Source organism: Bombus pascuorum, chromosome 5 (assembly GCF_905332965.1).
Source record: "Bombus pascuorum chromosome 5, iyBomPasc1.1, whole genome shotgun sequence".
NCBI lineage: Eukaryota > Metazoa > Arthropoda > Insecta > Hymenoptera > Apidae > Bombus > Bombus pascuorum.
This window is the reverse complement of record NC_083492.1, coordinates 8,552,298-8,575,158: the sequence shown is the minus strand read 5'-3', so window position 1 is coordinate 8,575,158 and position 22,861 is coordinate 8,552,298. Positions and strand designations below refer to the sequence as shown.

The 22,861-nt window shown below is 34.6% G+C and overlaps 3 protein-coding genes and 1 long non-coding RNA gene across 11 annotated transcripts in view; 2 read left to right on the top strand and 2 right to left on the bottom strand.

Annotated features, from left to right (window-relative positions):
• Positions 1 to 22,861, top strand: part of LOC132907252 (UDP-glucosyltransferase 2-like) — a 273,020-nt gene that overhangs the window by 160,717 nt on the left and 89,442 nt on the right. The window lies entirely within an intron of this gene.
• LOC132907254 (calcitonin gene-related peptide type 1 receptor-like) overlaps positions 152 to 22,861 on the bottom strand; it is a 167,051-nt gene continuing 144,341 nt past the window's right edge. For 6 of the 8 annotated variants that reach the window (XM_060960176.1, XM_060960168.1, XM_060960173.1 and 3 more), the window contains 9 exons: positions 18,397 to 18,503; positions 9,680 to 9,771; positions 7,718 to 7,844; positions 6,655 to 6,881; positions 4,733 to 4,903; positions 4,305 to 4,428; positions 2,643 to 2,684; positions 2,465 to 2,548; positions 152 to 898 (listed from right to left, as the gene is read on the bottom strand). In XM_060960176.1, coding sequence (XP_060816159.1) covers positions 701 to 898; positions 2,465 to 2,548; positions 2,643 to 2,684; positions 4,305 to 4,428; positions 4,733 to 4,903; positions 6,655 to 6,881; positions 7,718 to 7,844; positions 9,680 to 9,771; positions 18,397 to 18,503 — 1,172 coding nt within the window. In that variant the 3' untranslated portion in view covers positions 152 to 700. The other 2 variants (XM_060960175.1, XM_060960174.1) reach the window with 2 other exon arrangements.
• On the bottom strand, positions 7,120 to 7,675 carry LOC132907272 (uncharacterized). Its single transcript, XR_009658135.1, has 2 exons — positions 7,595 to 7,675; positions 7,120 to 7,467 (listed from the first exon to the last, which is right to left on the bottom strand). It is a non-coding gene; the product is annotated as an uncharacterized LOC132907272 (long non-coding RNA).
• The window catches only part of LOC132907250 (juvenile hormone esterase-like), a 39,216-nt gene continuing 24,122 nt past the window's right edge, over positions 7,768 to 22,861 (top strand). The window contains exon 1 of the mRNA XM_060960162.1: positions 7,768 to 7,891. Within this exon, the coding sequence (XP_060816145.1) occupies positions 7,814 to 7,891 (78 nt within the window). The 5' untranslated portion in view covers positions 7,768 to 7,813. The remainder of the gene's footprint in view (positions 7,892 to 22,861) is intronic.

Here is a 22,861-nt window from a genome sequence, read left to right as displayed (position 1 = left end):
GAATACGAAAAAATACTCCAAAGAATATCTGCTTGTAAATAAAAGTCACGTTTACAATCCCTATGAATTAATAAAACAAAATATCCAAACAAGTGATCTATTATATTCTCTTATCTTAAATTAATTCGAGATCAAGAAATAATGTATACTCTTTTCAATAATATCACTTATTCATTAGAACTTATACAGAACTGGCCTTCACAACTCTAATTATCAAATTGCAATGGCTATAAAAACTATTTTCATATCGTTGTATTTATTATAACGTGTATATACTAATTAATTAGGTCCAAGTATATTAAATTTCGTACAATTTAATTTTTATACAACTAAAAAATTTGATATTGTGAAAGTGAAACGTATAGAATCTGACAGAAAGTTTCATTGGAAGATAAGGATACGTGTCAATACTTTTTGTAGCCACTGTATATATACCTTCTTCACTAATTCTCAACATTCTCATTTTAGAATAAAACGACGTTCATCACTTCCAACAGTCTCCATAAAAAAAAAAAAAAAAAGAATTTAGTACATCCACTCTTAAAAGGACTCCTTCCTCATGTTCGCTATATTATTGACGCGATCTTTAAGCTCCTTAATCTTCTCGCTATAGAATAAAACTCTCTTTGATGTTCGCTCGATGACGTTCTTTCGCCAGCTTCGGTAGTCTCAGTCTGTCATTGATCAGCCGTCAAAATTATCAACACTGCGTCTGATCGTAGTCGGACAACTTGTTGGACTTAATGAGCATCCTGGCGTGATTGTTGTGACTATTGGGGACGGGAGTAGCGGCGACCAGTTGAACGATCTGCTGATGGTCGTCCACAGCTCGTTTTTCGTCCGGAACTTCCAGCACGGACGACCGATAGTCACACCTTCTCCTCTCCCGGCATCGGACCTGCGGTCGAGCGGATAAACTGAAACAGTCAATGTCCCACAATGGTCTTGACACGGGCACGTCGTCACTGGCACGACACGGACAACTCTCTCCCTCGCTCTCCCTTTCGTTCACGCCACTCTCTGTTTGTTAGTTAGATGTTGTTCGTGCCATTCTAGGGCCTATGTACAGCGGTAGGCTGGACGATGTTAGTTTTAGGATTTTCACTGTTTATTGCGGACTTGATCGCGGTCCGCATCGCACCATTGACTAGTCGTGCAATCCAATATTTTTCTGCTTTTTATTTTTGAGTTTCTTTTTGGTTTTTGACTTTTTTTACTTTGGCTATCGTGCTCGTTGAAGCGTGACCGTGACTCTTGGTGGGACAGCGGGGCGTATTTTAATAGACTGACAACGATTGTTCTACTTCGTACGTGCTGAGAAAGTGATAAATGCACAGCGATGAAGTTTAGATTTGAGATGATATTAGAGGATCTAGTGGTTTGTTAGGTGGTACATGTTGTCTGATTTTGACGTTGACGAGGAATTGGTAGTTGGTTCTCGGTATGAAGGGGATGGAAGATGAAGCGTGAGTCCGACCTTATTAAATTATATGATCACAGTGAATTTCGGTTATTGCATTGCTGCAGAGATCAATATTTTCCTGCAGAGTCATGCGACTATTCTTAATAAATAGCTCGCATCTTGACCTCCATTTCTCTCGAGCAAGGATGAATCACGAAAATTTATTTATTTATTTATTAGGAAAAACGTAGTTCACACGATTGGCTATGTACAAAGCGGTTCTTACGATTCATTAAGCGATCAATTGTGGTTTCTTCATAGACTGTAATAGTTTCAGCAATATGGAAGATTCCCTAGAGATTCTTTCGGAAGGCTTTCGTAGGTACTGTAAGCTTTTGAAGGTCCAGGGAAACTTCTTCTAAGTTTTAAACAATTTCTCTCTTTCGTTAAAAAGTAAGCTTTCCGTTTTCTCTAGAAAGATTACTTTTTTCTTTCTGTATGCTAGAGAATTTTCATGAATGCTGTAAGTAAGTACTATCTGGTTCTTCAAAGAATGTTTAAAAATCTTCAAAGAACTTTTCCAAATCTTTACAAGTGTTAGAAAACTTAATAATTTTAACAAGATTCTAATAAAGTCTGGAGACATTTCAACGGCTCTTCAACTTTTAATAAACATTGTAGATATAATTGTTTATAATACCTCTAAGGATAAGAAGGAACAATTACAAAACTACACATACTTTCCTCTAGAACTAAGCATTATTTTCTTAACAAATATTACACAATCAGGATCCAGTCTAAACCTTAAATGATTTCTCAGTGATTAAAGAGAATCAATCAATAATTCGATTAAGAAAAAGAAAAAATAACAGAGGAGAAAATGAATAATCTTAGCAGTTTACATAGCGTGAACAATTGTGAATGAAAAATATGATATAAACAAGAAACGAATACAGACGTAAAATACAAGAGACGTGGAAATACGAATGATGGTGTTCCATTTAAGGCGCTTTCATTTCTATGGCTGTTATGATTGTTCTACGTCTTGTGAATTTGCCGTACCGAGACGGTGGTAGCCGTGCAAGAATTGGCCCGATTCCGCATAAGAGCCGTGCCTTCCCATCTTCTCTTAAATTGCGCTATTACCTACGCAAGAGCAACATTTATTAGCGAACAGTTTCTCTGCTTTCTTTGCATACTAGCTAACTAGAAGTGGTGTAAGTGGAATTCTTTTACTTACCTCACCGTTGCAGAAACAGAATAAAACGGCCACGCAGAGACCCTGCGAAAAAATTGTCGGTAATTGAACAAATTTGATATTTATATGTCGGAGATGAAAGGACACCGCCCCCCCCCCCCCGTTGGAATTATTTGGAAAAGCCTCAATACTGTAGCATCTACGAAATAACCCAGACACAGTCATTCGAAACTTGAGACAATGAGTTTAGGCTCGAGGCGACAACCGGTCGCCGAGCGTAGCCACGGTCACGGGATGAACGTTCCACCTAACAGAGATATAAAGTAACATAGCTTTCCTTTAAAGAATTGGCAGTACAGACACTTGACAATAATACATTCCAACAGCCCCGCAGCTCGCCACACACAGACCCCATTCTTTGGGCCAGATGATCGCCAGATGCCGATGCATCGTTTACAGTTTATGTTCAGATAGCCTGAGGATCCGTTACAAATCTTAGGACTTAGTTAACTAAAGTCCTTCAGATTGACAAACAGTCTTTATTCTATCAGCCTGTAAATCTGTCACCTATTGCGGGAAGTTATGGGAAAGCCTGATTTGGTCACGTACGACGTTGCCTGCTAGGAACTCTCTCTCTAGGGCGGCCAGCATCCTTTTCTAACCGCCAACATAGAAATTGACCAATTAACAGCAGCGTCTATTTCCCTCACCCTCCGAGTGGAGGCTTTCTTTGACGAATCCGATGATCTCGTGCCCTTAGGCACACCCCATCATAGTTTTCCTCTGCAGCGTCGTCGCGACGGAAAGGCATTCTTTTCTGGCAATCTGATTAGCTAAGAGTCAATCAAGCGTTCCTAGTATCGCGAGTAGTAAGTTGAGTCCGACTTAGACTTTGAAGCAAAGTATATTCGTTATCCCGTTGACCGTGGATTTGCTATATCGAACCTAGGGCCATTGTCATTAGCGTCCAGTTACCGCGTCCGATCGTCAATTTTGTATCAGCCATACTTGTGTAATAAATATCTGTGCGACAACCATGAACAACACTGGTGAAGATTCATTATACGCCCCTAACGCCAACCCGACATATATTTAATATATATTTATCTGAATCTAATATTCATAATATTTGCCTGTATAAGAAATTTTATATTCTACATTTTTGAACTCTGCGACTTGATAATTTTTATCTGTTCAATTTCTTTAATTAATTTGAAGATATTGAAAATATAATGAAAGTTGAAGATTGAATGTATTTAATACTTTTATCTATACGTATCAGAAATATACTATGTATCATTTTTTTTTTTTTTTTTATTTTATTTTGGTTTTTTACAATTTGTCCTTATGGACATCTGGTAAAGCGTTATATCTTATTGGTGAAAAAAAATAAACTAAAAATAAATATAGCATGTGGGTGGCTACCCCCAGCGGGGTGCCAGCTTCGTTTTTTCTAAGTTATATCTTTTATGATACTATGTATCATTGAATTTGTTGACGTGGTAGGTTTTATTCACTCAGTTCCTTTGATGAATTTAAAGTTATTGAAAATGTAAGAAGTTGAGGAATATACCAGTGTTTAATGTCTCGAAAAAATTAAGTAATTACATTATGAACTGTGACGAAGTTTGAGTGTAAAGTAAAAGAAGATAGTATTGGTCGAATTTGATTTGTGTGGAAAAAGAAATATGAAGTCGTTCGTACCTGAAAAGAGGCCGTTATGGCGGAGAGAACTTCGTAAAATTGCTCCCAAGGGTGATTTTTCGGCGGTCTGAAGGGGATGACAAGATAATGTAGGCCCAAAAGTGGTACAAGAAGTAGCGTCGCTCTGACAAGAAGAAAGATATTAAGTTGTAAGTATTAAATTCTGATATTAGTATTTGCATTAATTTATAATTTAATTATATAAATATTAAATATTACTTTCTCCGGTTTTTATTATTTCACTTGTGTAATAATTTGTCGATTAAAAAGAACGAAGAAAAAGAGTATCGTCGAGCGTCAATAATATTTTGAAAACATTCCAGAATTGATGAACAAGAAGTTGAATAAATTTCTTTAATTTTAATTATGAATAAAAGAATAATTCTCTTAACTAAACTAATACACGGAAAGGAATTATAATTAATTACCGAAATGCTTGACGCATAGACCTGGAAGGTTGCGTGCCAATCGTAGGACCAGCTCTCAGTTTCATCAAGAGAACTCGGACGATGTTGAAGAGGAAAAGCACGTTCAACAGGGTGGAAACGCAGACTGGGTAGACCAGCACGTTCATATAGTTACCCTCGTTGATCCAACATCTAACATATCAAAGCAGTCTAATATAATCTATTTATAACGTTGTAAAGAAATTTTCGTTCAAACTACCCCTCACAAGATTAAACGCATCGATCAAGAAGAAATATTCATGTAATAAGAAGTCTGAAGCGTACAACCGAATTTTCGATTAAAAGAAAGCTTATGAAATCCTAATTGCTTCTTGAAAGCTACCTTCCAAAAGATTTCCGAATTTTCTGAAATTCAGCTAATTTCAAGCCCCTGTTCCCAATTTATTTCTCAAAAAATCTCACTCTATCGAGTTTCTTGGTTCTATTTACTTCGACCCTTTCATTGTTGATTTTATAGTCCAGTGACAAGACGCTCGGTGCTAAAGACATTTTGCGACCGATTGATTTTACGCTATGCGGAATCTGCGGAATTTATGGTCTCAGCGTGACGAATACGAATTTCGTAGAACGTACTATTACCGTTTCATCGGTCAAAGGGTTAAAAGTTTGTCGTTGACAAGGATCGCGAAATGAGAAATTTGTCTTACACTTTCCTGACGATTAATAAATATTCTTCCACGCGGTGAAGCAATGTGAACATTATTCAGCATAAATATCGTGCTGATCATTAACTCCTATAACAGAATCCCTTTGTTCATTACGGAGTTCGTGGTCTCTGGTAAACGACGCTAATTCAATTACCATGGTTTTGATCCTTCGATATGCGTCTTTCATGGTGTGTCACGATGCCGCGGGTACATTCCTACTTGCAGCTATCGTATATGTAGCCTATTTGAAATCAGATCGAAGCTAGTTTCCCCCTTTACAAACACAATTGTTACGAGCCAGACGTTTCTATTAAATGTAAGCATATTTACATAGTTTGATAAATTTGATAAATTTGAATCCCATTGGTAACGTCTTTAATTGGTAAAGTTATTTCGAACACGAACCAAGACTTATTTCTTTCTAACGATAGTATGTTTTGCAGATTTTGCTATTGGAAATTACTAGAGCAAAACACGCGTGTATATCGAGATAACAATATTTGAAGTTTCCGTAATAGGATTTATGTGATAAACCAACCGTCGTTTGTATTTTTCAATATCTCTCTTATAAAATTTTCCACAAAATGTTTACGAAAAATTCTGTTAACGATTCACTCTGTAACTATTCTGTTTATATTTTTTCTTTTCCTTTTTATACCTTCTACTGTTTAACGTGTATTACAGTTTACAAAATATTTACTGTTTCTTATATATATATATATATATATATATAATATATATTTATATATATATATATAAATATAAACAGTAGATTTATATTATAATATATATATTCTTATATAATATTATATATATATATATATATATATATATATTCTTATATTATATAAGATTTATATAATATAATATTTATATTATATAATATTTCTTAATATTATATATATATATATAAACAGTAAATTTATAATATAATATTATATAAAAATATATATATATATATATTTTTTTGATATTTCCTTCGTTGTATTTTCGAAAAAAATATCCCGAAAAAATTTTACCAATAATTCGCTGTACTTTTTACTCTATAACTTGTATTTTTCTTGTATTATTATCCCATCTCACACTCTTCTTATCAATATCCATTTCCAAGAAATAGAAAACACCATTATCCGATAGTAAAAATTTATGTGCCAAAACGTTGATACGACTATAAGTAAGATATTTGCGAAGTGTATGTCAAATAATCATTGATTTGATAATTACTGTCACACTTACTGTCCGGTGTCCGCAGGATCATCACTGGTCGCCCTCAAAGAGGCATAAATCGTGACGATGACCGCAGGTACAGGCCAACCGAGACCCATCAGCCACTTTACTAATTTATGTTCACTGGTGAAAGCGCTAACGAGCAGAGTGTGCAGATAAAAACCCTCGCATAACATCCAGGCGTAATTAGTAAGTAGAAAGTAATGCAGGATAATGTGTAGCAGCCGACACGTTATCTGAAAATTGTACAATCTATTCATTTCTATATATATATATCTCTCTCTCTGTATATATGTATTGTACAACCGATTCATTTCTTTATTTCACTTTTTTAATTCCTCCGAAATTATTTTATACGCATCCAAATACTTTGTACGCTTTCAAGTATTACCTAATTATAGATAGTAATAATACTGTACGAATCTAATAAATTAACGCAGATGTGCAAGAATTTCTTTTTCTCTTGTCGGTCTCGAAAATAATCTCATTTCCATTCTATTTGAAATTTAAATTAAACGTATTGTTTAAATCTGTGTATCGTTTTTATTTTTATTATTATTTTATTATTGCTGTCCAACGTTAATTTAATATTCCAATTGCGCAAGGAAGAGAATAACACGAAGGACGAGTAACGCAGTAAAAAATTGTCAAAATATGTGTGAGAACCGTTTCGCGATTATCATATCTTCTTTATAAATTCAATTCATAAATTCATCTTATGTAACACTGTTCCAATTGTTATCGATAGTCCGTACATCAGTTTGACGGTCGTACATCGGCGTTTTGTCTTATTCTTCGCCTTACTTTTCCACGTTCGTCGTTCTGAAAGAGTAATTGGCACATCTAGGTTATATAATATCCTATCTGAAATAGCCGACAGCCCAAGAAAAAATAGAAACCGAGGCGTTAATATCCATTTTCGTGGCCGATTAGCAAATCCAGAAGTTACCGAAACGATAATTACGCTAATTACTGAAACGATACGCCGTGAGATGAAATTCTCGCGTGAGTTACTAGGTCGAGTGCTAAGCAAAGAAAGAACCAAAAGAGAACGAGGGCGCCTCATACGTACCTCATTGTTCAATAGTAAATCCGTGTTCGCGACGATGCATCTATACCACACCAGCCATAGTGCGTTATTTACAGCAAACGAGGCGAACAAGTTCATATGAAGGGTGGTCCTTGCACACCTCAGGGAGCTGTATTCAAAGGAAGGATAATAAAGAAGAAGAAACTTTGTCCCTTGGTAAGAAACATTTCTTTTCATTCTTTACTTTCGTTTCTTTGTTTCCTTTTTCGTTCTCTTTATAGTTGGAAATTGCTTTCACGTAAAGTGCTTTGGAAATAAAGAAACGAGTTCACATTCGTACAAGAATTTTCCAATACATTTTTATACCGCGAGCATAAATAGGGAATAATTAAAAGTAAAAAGATCAGGCTACTGAGAAGCACATCTACTAATATTTCTAAATAATTATTAAGCATTCTGTATGTGAAGCAGCGATATTGTTGCTGGTTAGAAGAGGAAGACAGAAAATATGTTTTATATAGTTTAGACATAAAAGATATAACCTAGCAAACACGAAGATGGGGGTAGCCACCCACATGCTACATTTTTATTTTTATTTTTTTTTTCCTAATCACTAAGATATAATACTTTACCAAATGTCCTTCTGGACAAATTGTAAAAAAACAAAAATAAACTAGAAAAAAAATATAGTTTAAGGTTAGGCGTTTTAAAACACTTGTTACAAGACTACTGTACTTGTGAAATTATCTATTGGTTTTGTTAAAAAACGCTTGAAATAAATTATATTGCGTTTCAAAGGACTCGTTTGATGGATGCAATTCTACTTTCTAATATATATGTATCTTCTATATTTTGCGAGAAATTGAGACGACCTTGAGTTTTTTTAAATGGCACCGTATATTTTCTTTAACATTAGTCGATCTAGCTGGACATCCTATACAAAAAATTGCATCGCCTTCGTGGACTTTGTCAAAGTTAACGTACAAGAGATAAAGAGACAACGTTTTTTTTTTTTATTTTATTTTGGTTTTTACAATTTGTTCTAAAGAGACAACGTAGATAGAAAAATAACGCTTCGCGTCTCTTTTCTTCCTCGTTTTTCATACATTGCATTTGACACAGATTAGAATTAAAATATCTTCTAAACTAATAGTTTTTCGATATAGATAGGTTAATAGGTCTTTTCGTAGAGAATGTTCAGCTGGATCAGCTAACGGTATAAAAAATATAAGGCGCCATTAAAAAGATTCAAATTTATCTTCGTACACCTCAGAGAATATAAGATATTTGAAAATAAAATTGTATCCATACGACATAATTGATTTAAAACGTTCCTCGATAAAATCAATAGGTAACGAGTTACTTTAGATAACATTTCTCATTGACTCTGTACGCAGGATGTTTAATTTGCAATATTTGATGTAAGAGGCAATATATGTGTTTGCAATAGGATGGATGTGTGTTGCGTTAGATGCTCGAAGAGTTATATGGGAATGAATTGCAGTTAGAAATACATATGTAAGCCAGGTGTTTTTTCCGGGCCGTGAAGCCGAAAGATAAATAGATATATTTTAAAAATTCTGTGAACTGGATCGTTGTATATCGTCATAATAAAACATGTTTAACTGAGTGATTAAATTTCATTAAGAAATAACGCAAATATTAATGTTCGATGTTTCCATCATAGCAATCTGAAGCATTTTCGTTTATATTTTACATGCAAACAAGTTGACGTATAAATTCCAGAAAACAGAATTTCCCGTGTTTGTTTTACGTGCAAACAGTCATGGGTGTAAAGCGTGTCACTTTTGCAAAATGTCTCTCGAAACAGACGGACCATCGATTTCCATAATTTCTGCTCAAACACGTTTATTTTAATGTTTATTTTACTAAGAAGAAAAAAGAAAATATAATAGAAGAGAATAAGAGCTGGGAAATAATAGGCGTATAATAATAGGAGGAAGAGGAAAAATAGAAAAAGAAGCAGGATTTTCGTCGACTCACCGGAAGTATGTGAGAATACCTAACGACAGCAGCAATGCCACCAACGATATTGCATATCCAGCTTCGTAAAGTCCACTGATTCCTTGCTGCCACTGAAATTGAAAGTTATATCGTTATTAGCGAAATCATTCTCGATAAATTGATTAATAAAATGGGGAAAAACATACAGATTGATACGAGAAGACTGATTTCACTTTTTGTAGACCTTTCAATTTTCTACAGACTCGTAATAAAAATTTGCTCGAAAAATAAATGAACTACTTTTAAGGATTTTATGTACTGTAAGGAGACAGCATAAATCTCCTATCTCGTTTGTATCAAAAAAATGGTACGATTTAGAAAATTCATATTCCTAGTTTCCCATTAAGACTTTTAGAATCTTTCGAGGTGACGTATGAAAATAGAAAAAATTATGGGTACAGGTTTTGTTAACGTTCTTATCCGTAAACGTTACGGATACGAACGAGAACAAGTTTCAAATGTTTGTTTTTCGTATGGAAGATTGATGATCAAGAGTTGAATCTCATAAACGAGAATTGCAACGAGAGCGTGGAATAAATATGAACTATAGCAGCAGAAACGCATGAAGTTGAAGAACAGTCGATGCTTGGTTGCAGAAATGTAAATAATGATAAGTTTCCTACGAGAATGTTAACAAGATATGGATATAATATCTCGAAGAAAATTTCAAGATACCTACACATTCTAACATAAGGAAACCTTCTACAAAATCTAGTAACGCGAAATTTTATATTCAGTAGGTGAACTGCAATTTTTTTCTTCATGGAATTTTTCCCTTTATTTCACGCCAATAATTTTTCTACACCATTTACTTTCTTTTTGGGACAAAGAAATGATCAATTTTGAAGAATCAGAGAATAGCAATATCGTTCATATTCTATACACTCATAAAAGATATAGCCTAGCAAACACAAAGTTGGCCTTCAGTTTGTCCTTCAGGACAAATTGTAAAAACCAAAATAAACTAATAAAAAAAAAAAACAAAAAAAATATTCTATACACTGATATTATAATAACGAGCAATTTACTTCGTTATATCTAAAAATATTTATCATACATATTAAAACCTAACGTTGTCATAGAACGTTCAGTTAGAAAGATAAATCGTGAATAAGATAATTGGCTCATAATAGGATTAACATCGGTTGTATAAGCGTATTTAGATATAATCGTCTGATTATTTTCACGTACACGTTTCGCTACTCAGAGATTGCGTATGTCTTAACACGAATACTGACATAAAATTCAAAAAACCAACAAATATTTTATCGTCCACTTCATCAAATGCAAACCATAGAAATTACCGAGTCATTTTCTTTTTAAATTCCCGAAATGTTTTCAATAAAGGATTAAAATAGAAAGATCGACAATTGTAGACGCATACTCTTCATCCGAAATACGTTGATCCTGATGCAACGTATCGCGTAATTTGCGGCAAGGAATGATCTTGACGATTCAATGAATGCTATACGTATAGTATAAACCAGAGAATGATCCGATTGCGCGATCAATTACTTTTGAATACGACGTGTTCACTCTCTTTTTCTCTCTCTTTCTCTCTTTATTTCTATGTAGACAACGTGATCAATGTGGACCATAAGTTACATCGCAGTTGCTGCAGTTGAACAGTTGGTTGTGCGTTGAAGGACAACTTTCGCGTCGTTTAATTACCTTTATTGGCCTTTAGTCCCGCTGAAATTGAGTTGATCTTGCTATTAAGTGCGACCGGTCATATTACTCTTCGTTCGGACAGTTTGTCGCAAGTTTCGAAATTTCCCCATAGGCTTTCCTGCCTACCGTTTCCGTTGACTTTCTAATTTGCTTGTGACATTTTTCAAACTTACAGTGAAAGGAACATCCACTTAGAGCTCCGCGAACATCGTTTCGATAGGAATCGCTCAAGGAAACAAAATCAATAAAATAGCATTCTAATTATTCATTCTTAATGATTCCCTATAAATTAACGCAAACATCCGTAATTCTTTCAGCGCTATTATACGACATCTTATGCAATCAATTCTCAACTTTCGTCTATTTAGTCATCCCGCAGAGATCCTCAGCTACGTTCTGCTATTTCATTATAATTCGTTCCAAAATATAGTAGAATATTCTTATGTACATTTTCCAAAGTTGAAATGTGCTTCTACGTATTGTAAATTAACTGTGTAACAACAATCTTTTACAATGTAGAATATTCTGATCTAACGAGTAAAATTTCATATTGAGATGCATCGAGCGACATCGAAGTTGAAAGTTTAACAAAAATGTTACATGTTCGTCACACCTTCTAGTCTGGTCTTTGCATATTCATTCATCCGATAAATCGTAAATAGCGATTTTTCGAAAGCTTCAAAAGCCTCTCTAAAAGCATCGTCTCCTCGCATATTTCGCGACAACAAAAATTAACAAGATCCACGAGCGGAAGACTCGATGTTTCCACGAATCTCACGAGAATCCCCGGATCGAATGAAAACCATTGAAACTGGATAAAACAGAATAACTGGTTAAAATGTCAACTCGATCCTCATGGACATTCGTTTATAAGGACGTCTCGTTTTATTGCTTCGGCACATGTTTCATTCGTCGTCGAGGGAACCACGAGACTCGTCTTTCGTGTTTCTCGCATAAAACGAAGATCATATCGTTGCTCTAACCAAGAAGCAGAAGAAAACTCTCAGTTATCCATATCTTAATTCGTCTTATCCATTTCTTGGGCAGTTTCTTGCACGCAGAAACGAGATCTTCCTCGTTATATCGCGTTTCTCTTCGCTTTCTCTGGTATCGAGGCTCCTGTCTCTGGCAACAACGATAATCTTTATAAAGACACTTCACCTCGATCGTTTCATGCGAGTGTACTTGGCGGTATTACAGATTCCTGAGATATTTTGCTATTAAAATTGTGATTTTCAAAGGAATACTTTCTTCTTCTTCCTTTTTTTTTCTTTTTCTTTCTGTTCATCCAGTTACCGACTGTTTTATACATTGTGTTCCTCTGCTTTGAAGGTTTTAAAGTAGCTTTTGATGTTACTTAGATGCTTCAAAGACTATTAGCTAGTACTTCGTCTTGAAATTTGAAGATTTGAAAATTTATTTCGATCAAATTGATTCTTGTTGAATTATCTTATCATTTAGTTATTAAAGAACCTTTTATTTTATTTGGCATTTTGTATTTGAACAAATGCTTCCTGAAAAGATTTCTCAAACAATTTCTCATCCTATTGTTTCAGCACTATCAATTGCGCCTATTTTCGGAATAAAATATGAAGATAATTTATTATCTCGAATTGTTATTTCCCATCTTTTCTTTTTTCCAAATAAAAGTTAGGCTAATCTATCTCAAGGGAGTTCTCGGAATGGTTTTAGTTTCTTTTTAATTCGTTCCTTTTAATATTGTAGACGAAGGTTTCTTTGCAAAGCGCGTATTACGAGCTATGTACTCGGGATTTTCGAGCTTTATCGGTCGACGAATACAATGCTATAAAATCGAGATCAGTATCGTTTTTATCTTCCATAAAGAAGAGAATATCGTCTGTCAACGATAAAATCTATTGGTCTGCGATATACGCGCACACTTTCTTGGAACTTTTGCAAATCTTATGAACTAAACAACTATGAACTAAACAAACAAACGTACTATATGTATGTCGGAGAATCGTTGTAGTTAGGATTAGGACCAGGGGCGTGTAATGAATCTTCACTGGAATTTTTTCATCGTAGTCATACAATCGAGATAATATTGATTGGCACAAGTGTGAGTATTACAGAATCGACAAGTAGATTAAACGCTAATGACAACGGTCTTAGGCTCAATAACGAATCCGCGGTTAACGGGATAACGAATATACTTTCTTCCAAAGTCTAAGTCGGACTCGTGGTTAAAAACCTGAAGTATCCGCTGGCGAGATCGTACGAGAACGTGTTTCTTCGTCACGGTGATGCTGCAGATGAAAATTATGATGGTGTGTGTCTCAGGGCACGAGATCATCGGATTCGTCTAGGATAACCCTCGTTCAAAAAGTGAGGGAAATGGACGTTGCTGTTAATTTGTTTATTTCTATGTTGGTGGTTGAAAAAGGATGTTAGCTGTCGTTGAGAGAAGTTACTAGCGGGAAGCGTCGTACGTGAGGAGAGCAGATCTCCCGTATTTTCCCGTAGTAGGTGACAGATTTACGGACTGTTAGGATGAAGACTGTTCGTCAGTTTGAAGGACGTTTATTAACTAAATCCTAAGATGTGTGGCGGATCTTCAGGCTAACTGACATAACTGTGAACAATACATCGACACCTGGCAATTTTCTTGCCCGAAGAATAGGGTCTGTGTGTAGCGAGCCACGGGGCTAAGACCGTTGGCATGCTTACTGTTAGGTCTTTTTTTTTTTTCTATTTGTGTTTATTTTATAATCAATTCTCGTTAGAGAATTTTAAATAAATTTACATGGCGTGGTACTATGACATGGTTAATAAGTTTTTTTTTTTTACTTTATTTTGGTTTTTACAATTTGTCCTGAAGGACATTTGGTAAAGTGTTATATCTCATTGGTAATAAAAAAATAAAATAAAAATAAATATAGCATGTGGATGGCTACCCCCAGCGGGGTGCCAACTTCGTGTTTGCTAGGTTATATCTTTTATGGGTTAATAAGTGTTTATAGTATGGTTGATTCTATTTGGATCTAGTGCTTAGGTTTAAGTTGTAATGTCTTTTACTGTTAAATGTTCGTACAACTATTTCTTTTTAGGGAAAGGTATGTAATTCTATACCTCTGTTAGGTAAAACGTTCATTCCATGACCGTGGCTACGTTCGACGACCAGTTGTCCAACCTAAGATCATTATCTTAAGTCTCGAACAATTATGTTTGAGTTAATTTGTAAAGGATACAGTATTGGGAATTCTCCAAAGAATCCCAAAAAGGAACCTATTGCCCTTTCATCTCCGATATTTATAACAAAGCTTATCGTTGTAAAATATCGTCGCTAACATTTAATGATTTATGATGCTCGCTTATTAGCAAGGATTATTTACCATGTAGTTTGTAGAGAGAGGATCAGTAATAAATTGTCGAGAAAAAACAAGTAACATTAACCACATTTCAAGTTGCCATAAAAAAGATTACCTATTCAAATTAAAGTATTTAAAGACCCAATATTTCTTCCCATGGAATGCCTGTCCATAGTCACAGTGGATCACTCGCTATTACACTTTGTCATAAAACACAATTGAGTTCTATTTATTCATATTTTATTTGTTACTGAAAATCGTCGTATCCTTTATAAATTCAACGATGAAAAGTAATAAAATTTGAGGCAATTCTATTTTGCATTGTTTGTATTGCTAAAATGCTACTAAAATAATGGATTAAAGGTCGAAGGATTTACAATCAGTGGAAAGACAATACGAATGTATTTTGTCTTCCAAAAATAGAATATACATTTAGAATCTATCTCGAAGAATTTTCTTCTGAATTTTCCAGTCGTCGCGAGCAACCACGATAAAGAGTTTCGATGATTGAAAACAGATTCCTCTATGGAAATTTCATGTTACTCGATCTTCTCAAAGTGAACGCTTGTCTTATGAGGTTTATTTTGACGAGTTTCTCGTTCAATTCGTTAATCACATAAAAGATATAACTTAGAAAAAACGAAGCTGGCACCCCGCTGGGGGTAGCCACCCACATGCTATATTTATTTTTATTTTATTTTTTTTTTTTTCACCAATAAGATATAACACTTTACCAAATGTCCATAAGGACAAATTGTAAAAAACCAAAATAAAATAATAAAAAAAAAAAATTCGTTAATCACGGTCGAGCAATGCAAACCAATCTCCGATAGATCGATTTCAATTCTTCCAAATATAGGTATTGCTGCGAGCGTGTGACACTGACAGCGTGGAACTCAAGCGTTTGAGTGAAATGTCACATCCAACGCGAACCACGGCGGCATAGGAAGAAGACGATAGGTCCTGGCCAATATCGATCAAATATTCGAGGATAGGAAGTCACTTGCGAGGTTCGACAGCAAACGACCGCGTTCTCCTCTTGCACTATCGAATAGTTATACGAACGAATATAGTTATAGTTGGTTGCATGGACGAGTTTATCAAGTTTAAGCGACTGTAAATAAACGGAATCATGCGACGATGGCGCAACAATACGATAGAGTAAAAATGAACTTAAAAATTCCTTAAACAAAAATGAAACAACGCGTTAAAAAGTAAAAAGTGACCCACAAACAGACAGATTATTATTAACATTCGAGACGTACATTTCCTAACTGACATAGTAATATTTATGAAAAATGCTATTACATTTTATTCTTTCGTGGCCTGGCAGGAGGGACGTTTAAAAAATACTTGCGATAAATGCGAAATACGTCTACTCATAATGGCACCCCCTGGGGGTAGCCACCCACATGCTATATTTTATTTTTATTTTTTCCCAATAAATAAGATATAAGATACTTTACCAAATGTCCTTCAGGACAAATTGTAAAAAAACCAAAATAAACTATAAAAAAAAGTCTACTCATAAATACGTAGATATGCCAATACATGAACAATGGATATTTGACCATAAATATGGAAAATATGAGAACGTAAATTCGACGTTCGATGGAAGAGTCAGTAACCCGAGGCAAAGTTAAAAGTTGCATTGCTCCATGAAAGAATCGGAGAGGTTGCAAATAACCGAGCAACAAAAGCAATGGGATATTCAGCAAGTTCCTATTCAACGCAATATCTCGAACAAAACGATACCGTTTGTTTTATTTTCGCCGCGGTCATAATTTCCACCGTCCGATACTACATCGTCACGTTCGATCGTAAATTCCGCGATTTGTATCGGATATTAAAATTCTTGCTGAAAGGAGTAGCTGAATGGAGAAAGATAAAAGCGTAGTGAAAGAAAGAAGAAGGAAGAGCTGGTCTTTTCTTTAATCCACACCTGTTAAGTTCTTTATTGCCAATCTCGAGTGGTTTCAGGTTAAAGGTAGAAGAAAATCCAGAACATGTTCGATTGAGACGAAGATCGTTTCTTGTATATGGTCACTTAATGGTCTTTGCGTACTTTACGAGGAAGACATTTTCATCGAAATAAAACGCTACACAATTTCAGTGGAATATTCTGTTCCATGAAATTAACAGTTGTTTTGTTATTGGTTTATACGTCGAGGAAGAAATACGTTGTTGTTTACGATTAACAATTTCACGATTGACCAAATAAGCAATCCACCATTGCGTCTTAGAATCTCAGTGTTTTGGAATTTTTCCATCGCACCTGCCTTACGTCAATGTCTAAAATCTAAATTATGTTAATGTCGGATGAGTGTCTCGATGATTTTCTCCCAATACAAAACTAATTTGCGAAAGAATTTCTTTCTTTCTTCCCTTTCATTTCAACGAAAAATTAAAGTAGGAGAAAAAATGGAACGAAGGGAATCTTCTCTGGTGTTTTGTTAGTATCATTTTCCTGTCTTCATGCACCTATTTCCCACTTTCGTCCTATAGTGGCAGCTTCTATTCGATGCGAGTACCATGGTCGCTCTTCCTGTGATGCGTTTTTCCTTTATTACTGCGACTGTCAAGCTAGCACGTTTCCCTTTTCGCCGTCATCCCCTTTGATCCCCGATCTTATTCCCTCGTTTAAATCACACCGCTATCAGGAGAATAATCCTCTACCCTCGGGGCTGTCGTTCAACGCGTGTCGCCCGAGAAACGACGAGCATTCCCATTCATGATTGCACCTTGATATTATTTATAACGGTATCGTCGTGTCATGTTATCAACACGTTCCGATATTTAATTTCCCTTTGCGTAGGAAATTATTTATAAAATTGTTAAGGTCCCAGTATATACTCTGATATTTATGACTGCTTTTCCTACCTTTTTTCTTTAATGTTAAAAGACTATATTTATTCTTTCGGCTCTTATTAATATTAAGAAAAGTATATTAACAAATCAACGAACAAATCTAATCTTAATAAATTTCAATTTTATATATGTTTCTTAGTATTATATATATTTAATTACTATGACTGCTTTTCCTACCTTTTTTCCTTTAATGTTAAAAGACTATATTTATTCTTTCGGCTCTTACTAATATTAAGAAAATTATATTAACAAATCAACGGACAAATTAATTTTAATAAATTTAAATTTTATATATGTTTCTTAGTATTTATATATTTAATTACTATGACTGCTTTTTATATTTTTTTTCCTTTAATGTTAAAAGACTATATTTATTCTTTCAGCTCTTACTGATATTAAGAAAATTATAAATCAACGGAAAAATCTAATTTTAATAAGTTTCAATTTTATATATGTTTCTATTATATATATTTAATTACTATGACTGCTTTTCCTACCTTTTTTCCTTTAATGTTAAAAGACTATATTTATTCTTTCGGCTCTTATTAATATTAAGAAAATTATATTAACAAATCAACGAACAAATCTAATTTTAATAAATTTCAATTTTATATGTGTTTCTTAGTGTTATATATATTTAATTACCCATTTTGCGTATTTCTAACAATTTCCTTTAATCTTTCTCTTTAGTTCTCCTTTTCGTGCATAGTTGTGAATGCTTCCCTTCCATTGTTATTCTCCATATGTATTTTAATAATTCATAGCATTGCCAAATAACATTACGTAGAATGTAACGTATAAGATAAACATTTTTGCTGCTTCACTTACACTGAGATCTTGCAGGTTGACGCAGGTCGTGTAGTTGCTCCACACTTGGTCAGATACCGGATGTCGAAACCAGGTACCGTTCGACTCACAATGTTTATGTGCCTGCACTGAAACAAAAATATTCGTACGCCACGATTTAACTTTTCTTCTTGAATCAAATTATTCTTGAAATTCTTCGAATTCTTCATCTAAGTAATCTATTCCGATTCTTTCGTCGATATTTTGACAGCTGCGTCAAATTTTATTACATTTTCAATAAACGTCATATACGTGGAAATGTATATTAGAAATATCGTAAGACACATAGATGTGAAATATATTTCGCGAGAATCCAAGGAAAATAAAGAACCTTGAGAACTCGAATTTCCATCACGTCGAAATGACAGTTTTTTCTTGAAGATATTGAAACAATACCGAAGTACTGAGAATATTAAAACATTCTATTGTAGGAATATGGAAACATTAAAATATCAAAATATGAGAAAACAAAAATATATAATATAATTTCTTCTCCGATTTCTGCAAAACGAATTTCATTTGGATGAAAACATCGCCAATATTCGATGCTTCATATTCTACGTCTCAAAGAAACTCGTATGAAAAATTCTGCCGAAGAAAGCGACGACGTCACACGGTTCTAACCCATTCCGTTCTACGCGTCGGAAAGGCAAATCGAAAGTAGAAGGTATAAATGGCTATAAATGGTATCGCGTATCACGTTTGCATTTGCGATAAATATTACACGTCCGATAGTATACGCATATGCAAACGGCAAACAAAAATTAAAAATCGAATACGCCGTTGAAAAGGAACACCGATGGTTAGTTCTTTCGATATTCACGAGAGAATTTCGTTGGATCGATTTAATTAAGTTTCGCACGAATTTTATTTCCCTCGTGGAGTGTTAAAATGAAAAAAGAAAGTCGTTATAATATACAAAGGGATCTCTCTTATCCTCTCTAACTCTTTAGAAAATGAACGAAAAAATTTGCGTGCAGTGGATAAAGCGCAGGGAAGAAAATATCTTCTTTAATATTTGCGGTTCTAAAGCCTCGCATTCTGATTTTTAACTCGACCATTATTTTCGCAATCTAATCGGATAATCCGTTACATTGCAGATATTTCACAACGTGTATCAGCAGTTTTTATTAAATCTTATCAATATTATTTATAGAATAAGAGGAAAGAATAAGAGAAAATACGATGGATTAGTTAATATACTCGAATTATCAATAAAAAGCTACGCAATTTGTGGCAAAGAAATTAAATTGAGAGGCAAAGACGTGTGTAACGCGCGAAAGTATATAATTTTTATAAATATACATATTTTATACGGACGTATGTATTTCATAAAAAAACGCGATTAAAATCTCCAAAAATACATCGTTGTAACCCTGTGTAACTTTTTTATGAAAGATAATGAAACGAGCTTTTTGCACAGAAGGTTTCATTCTGTCTAAAAAGATCCATTTTTAGAAAGCTTGTCCATCGCACAGCATGATTACTCTGGTAGCTGTAACGTTAAAAAATCTGCAAACGCTAAATCGTGAAAATAAATAGAATGTAAAGAAGGTAAATAAATAGAATAGAATAAATAGAATATAAATTGATGCGTTATAAAAACATGTCTATGTTCATTCTGTTTATTTCTTCGCGTTTCATCTCGAAATTCCCTCGAAAAAAAACTTCAAAAGCGCTCCTGTATATGTACGATATATATTATATAAAAGTCACGTTTTTAACCGCAAGGAACACGCCGACGTGCATCAGTTGCACAAAGGACAGCAAAGGATGTGCGAACAGAAAATCTTTGCAGGGAGCAAGGAACTCGTAAAGCTTTCGAAAAGCTACTTCTGACATGAAAACGTATTACTGTCGGATATATCAAGAATTCACGTTTGCTTTAAAGTCTCCTTCTCAAACATTTAAATTAACATTTTTCATTAAAGCACGTCCGAAACGATGATATTTGCCTTACTTTGCGTTCTTCGCTCTGGAACTATGTAATTTCTGCTTGAGATATTTCGTGATATTCGGTTGAACGAAGAAATGAAGAATACAACTTCGTATTCTTAGTTTTTTTTTTATTTTATTTTGTTTTTTTACAATTTGTCCTGAAGGACATTTGGTAAAGTGTTACATCTCATTGGTAAATAAAAAAATAAAATAAAATAAATATAGCAGGTGGGTGGCTACCCCCAACGGGGAGCCAGCTTCGTGTTTTCTAAGTTATATCTTTTATGATCGTATTCTTAGTGACGTGAATTTGCGTAAAATTCGTCACGCATCCTCTCCATTTATCCCTCATCTTAGTACTTTACATTAATTATACGATGCCTTGTCAGGGCGAAGTTAAGAATTTTGCGGAAAAAATATCGTAACATATCAAACATAGATATTACAGTTGCAAAATTAATATTTTGGTGTTTTGAAATGCCTGGATATTAATAACGCAATCAAGATTTATTATTCATTCAACGTTGTTGAATGACTAAGTATTCCACTTACGGCAGTACATTTGTATACTTTATGGTATACATATGTATTTTTCAATTTAATGACGTGTTCCATTAATGACACCAAGAGCATATTAGTAAAATAGCGAAGAACATTTTTTTTTTTTTTTTTTTTTTTTTTTTGAATTTTTTTTTTTTTTTTTATTTTATTTTGGTTATTTTACAATTTGTCCTTGCGGACATTTGGTAAAGTGTTATATCTTGTTGGTGAAGAAAAAAAAATATAAATAAAAAATAATATAGCATGTGGGCGGCTACCCCCAGCGGGGTGCCAGCTTCGTTTTTTCTAAGTTATATCTTTTATGAGGTCTATTGGGTGTTTCCTTTTTAGTCTTCTTACGATGTTTGTTGTGTTGCACGTTTCAGCTGCCAGATGGTTCGGGTGTGTTTCTATTCTTGTTCTGTATCTTGTTGCGAATCTGGTAATCTCCTCCTTGACCGTTGGTATTCCGAGGTCTTTCCTTATGTCCTCGTTTCTAACGTACCACGGGGCGTTTACCATTGTTCTAAGGATTTTGGCTTGGATTGTTTCTATTTTGTTTATATGGCTCATTGCTGCTGTTCCCCATAGTGGAATTCCGTATGTCCAGATTGGCTTTATGATTATTTTGTATATTTTCAGTTTGTTTTCTGTGCTTAGTTTGGATTTTCGGCTTGTTAGCCAGTACATTTGTCTCCTTGCTATCTGTATCTTGTCTATTATTGATTTGATGTGCTGTTTCCATGTGAAGTGTGTATCTATGTGAAGTCCAAGGTATTTGACTTGCCTTGTTTGTGTTATTTGCGTGCCGTTCAGGAAGATGTTTGGTGTTATCTGTTTTCTCAATGTGAATGTAATGTGGTTGCATTTGTCAGGGTTAGCTTTGATTTGTTTGTCCTGTAGCCACTTTTCTATTTTTGTGATGTGCTCTTGTAGTATTGTGGCTGCTATTACAGGGTTAGTGTGCCTGACTAGCACGGCTGTGTCGTCCGCGAATGTCAGTATTTTGCTATTGGTAGTTGTTGGAATGTTGGCCGTGTATAATGTGTATAGTATGGGTCCTAGGACGCTTCCTTGTGGAACACCTGCTTTGATGTCTTTTGCTTCGGAGTGTGCGTCCTTGATTTTTACTGTGAAGGTTCTGTTGCTTATGTATGATTTTATTATTTGGTATATTTTTTCCGGGAATTGTTTCTTGATTGTTTGTATTAGGCTTTCGTGGTTTATTTTGTCGAAAGCTTTCTCTATGTCCATGAATAGGGCTGTACAATATTGTTTGTTTTCTATTGTGTGTATTATTTCGTTGACAAGCCTGTGCATTTGTTCTATGGTGGAGTGTTTATTTCTGAATCCAAATTGATGGTCTGGTATTAGTTTTTCCTTCTCTATTATTGGTTTTAGTCGGGCGTATATTACTTTTTCTAGTATTTTGGAGAGCACGGGGAGTAGTGATATTGGTCTGTAGGATGTTGCTTCATGTGGGTCTTTGCCTGGTTTGGGTAACATTATGATTTGTGCCTGTTTCCATAATGCAGGATAATATTGTATTCTTAGTATTGCATTGAATATTATTGTAATTAACCGTATCGCTTTTGGAGGGAGGTTTTTCAATATTTTGCCATTGATTAGATCGATTCCTGGTGCTTTGTTGTTTTTTGTTTTTTCTATTATGTTTCTTATTTCTTGTGCTGTTGTTTTGGGTATGGTGTATTGCTTGTCGATTGCAGTGCTAGTGGCTATCGCGTCGTCGTCCGTATGGCTATTGTGGTTGCTGTTATTGATGTTGTGTGGTGTAAATGTGTTGCATAGGTGGATGGAAAATTCTTCGGCTTGCTCTTCGTTGCTTCTTGCCCATGTGTTGTCTGCTTTTCTGATTGCTGGGGCTGGTTTTATCGCCTTCTTTATTTTTTTTGTGGCTTTCCATAGTGAGTAGTTGTAGTTCTCGTGTGCAGATAGTGACTCTATGAAC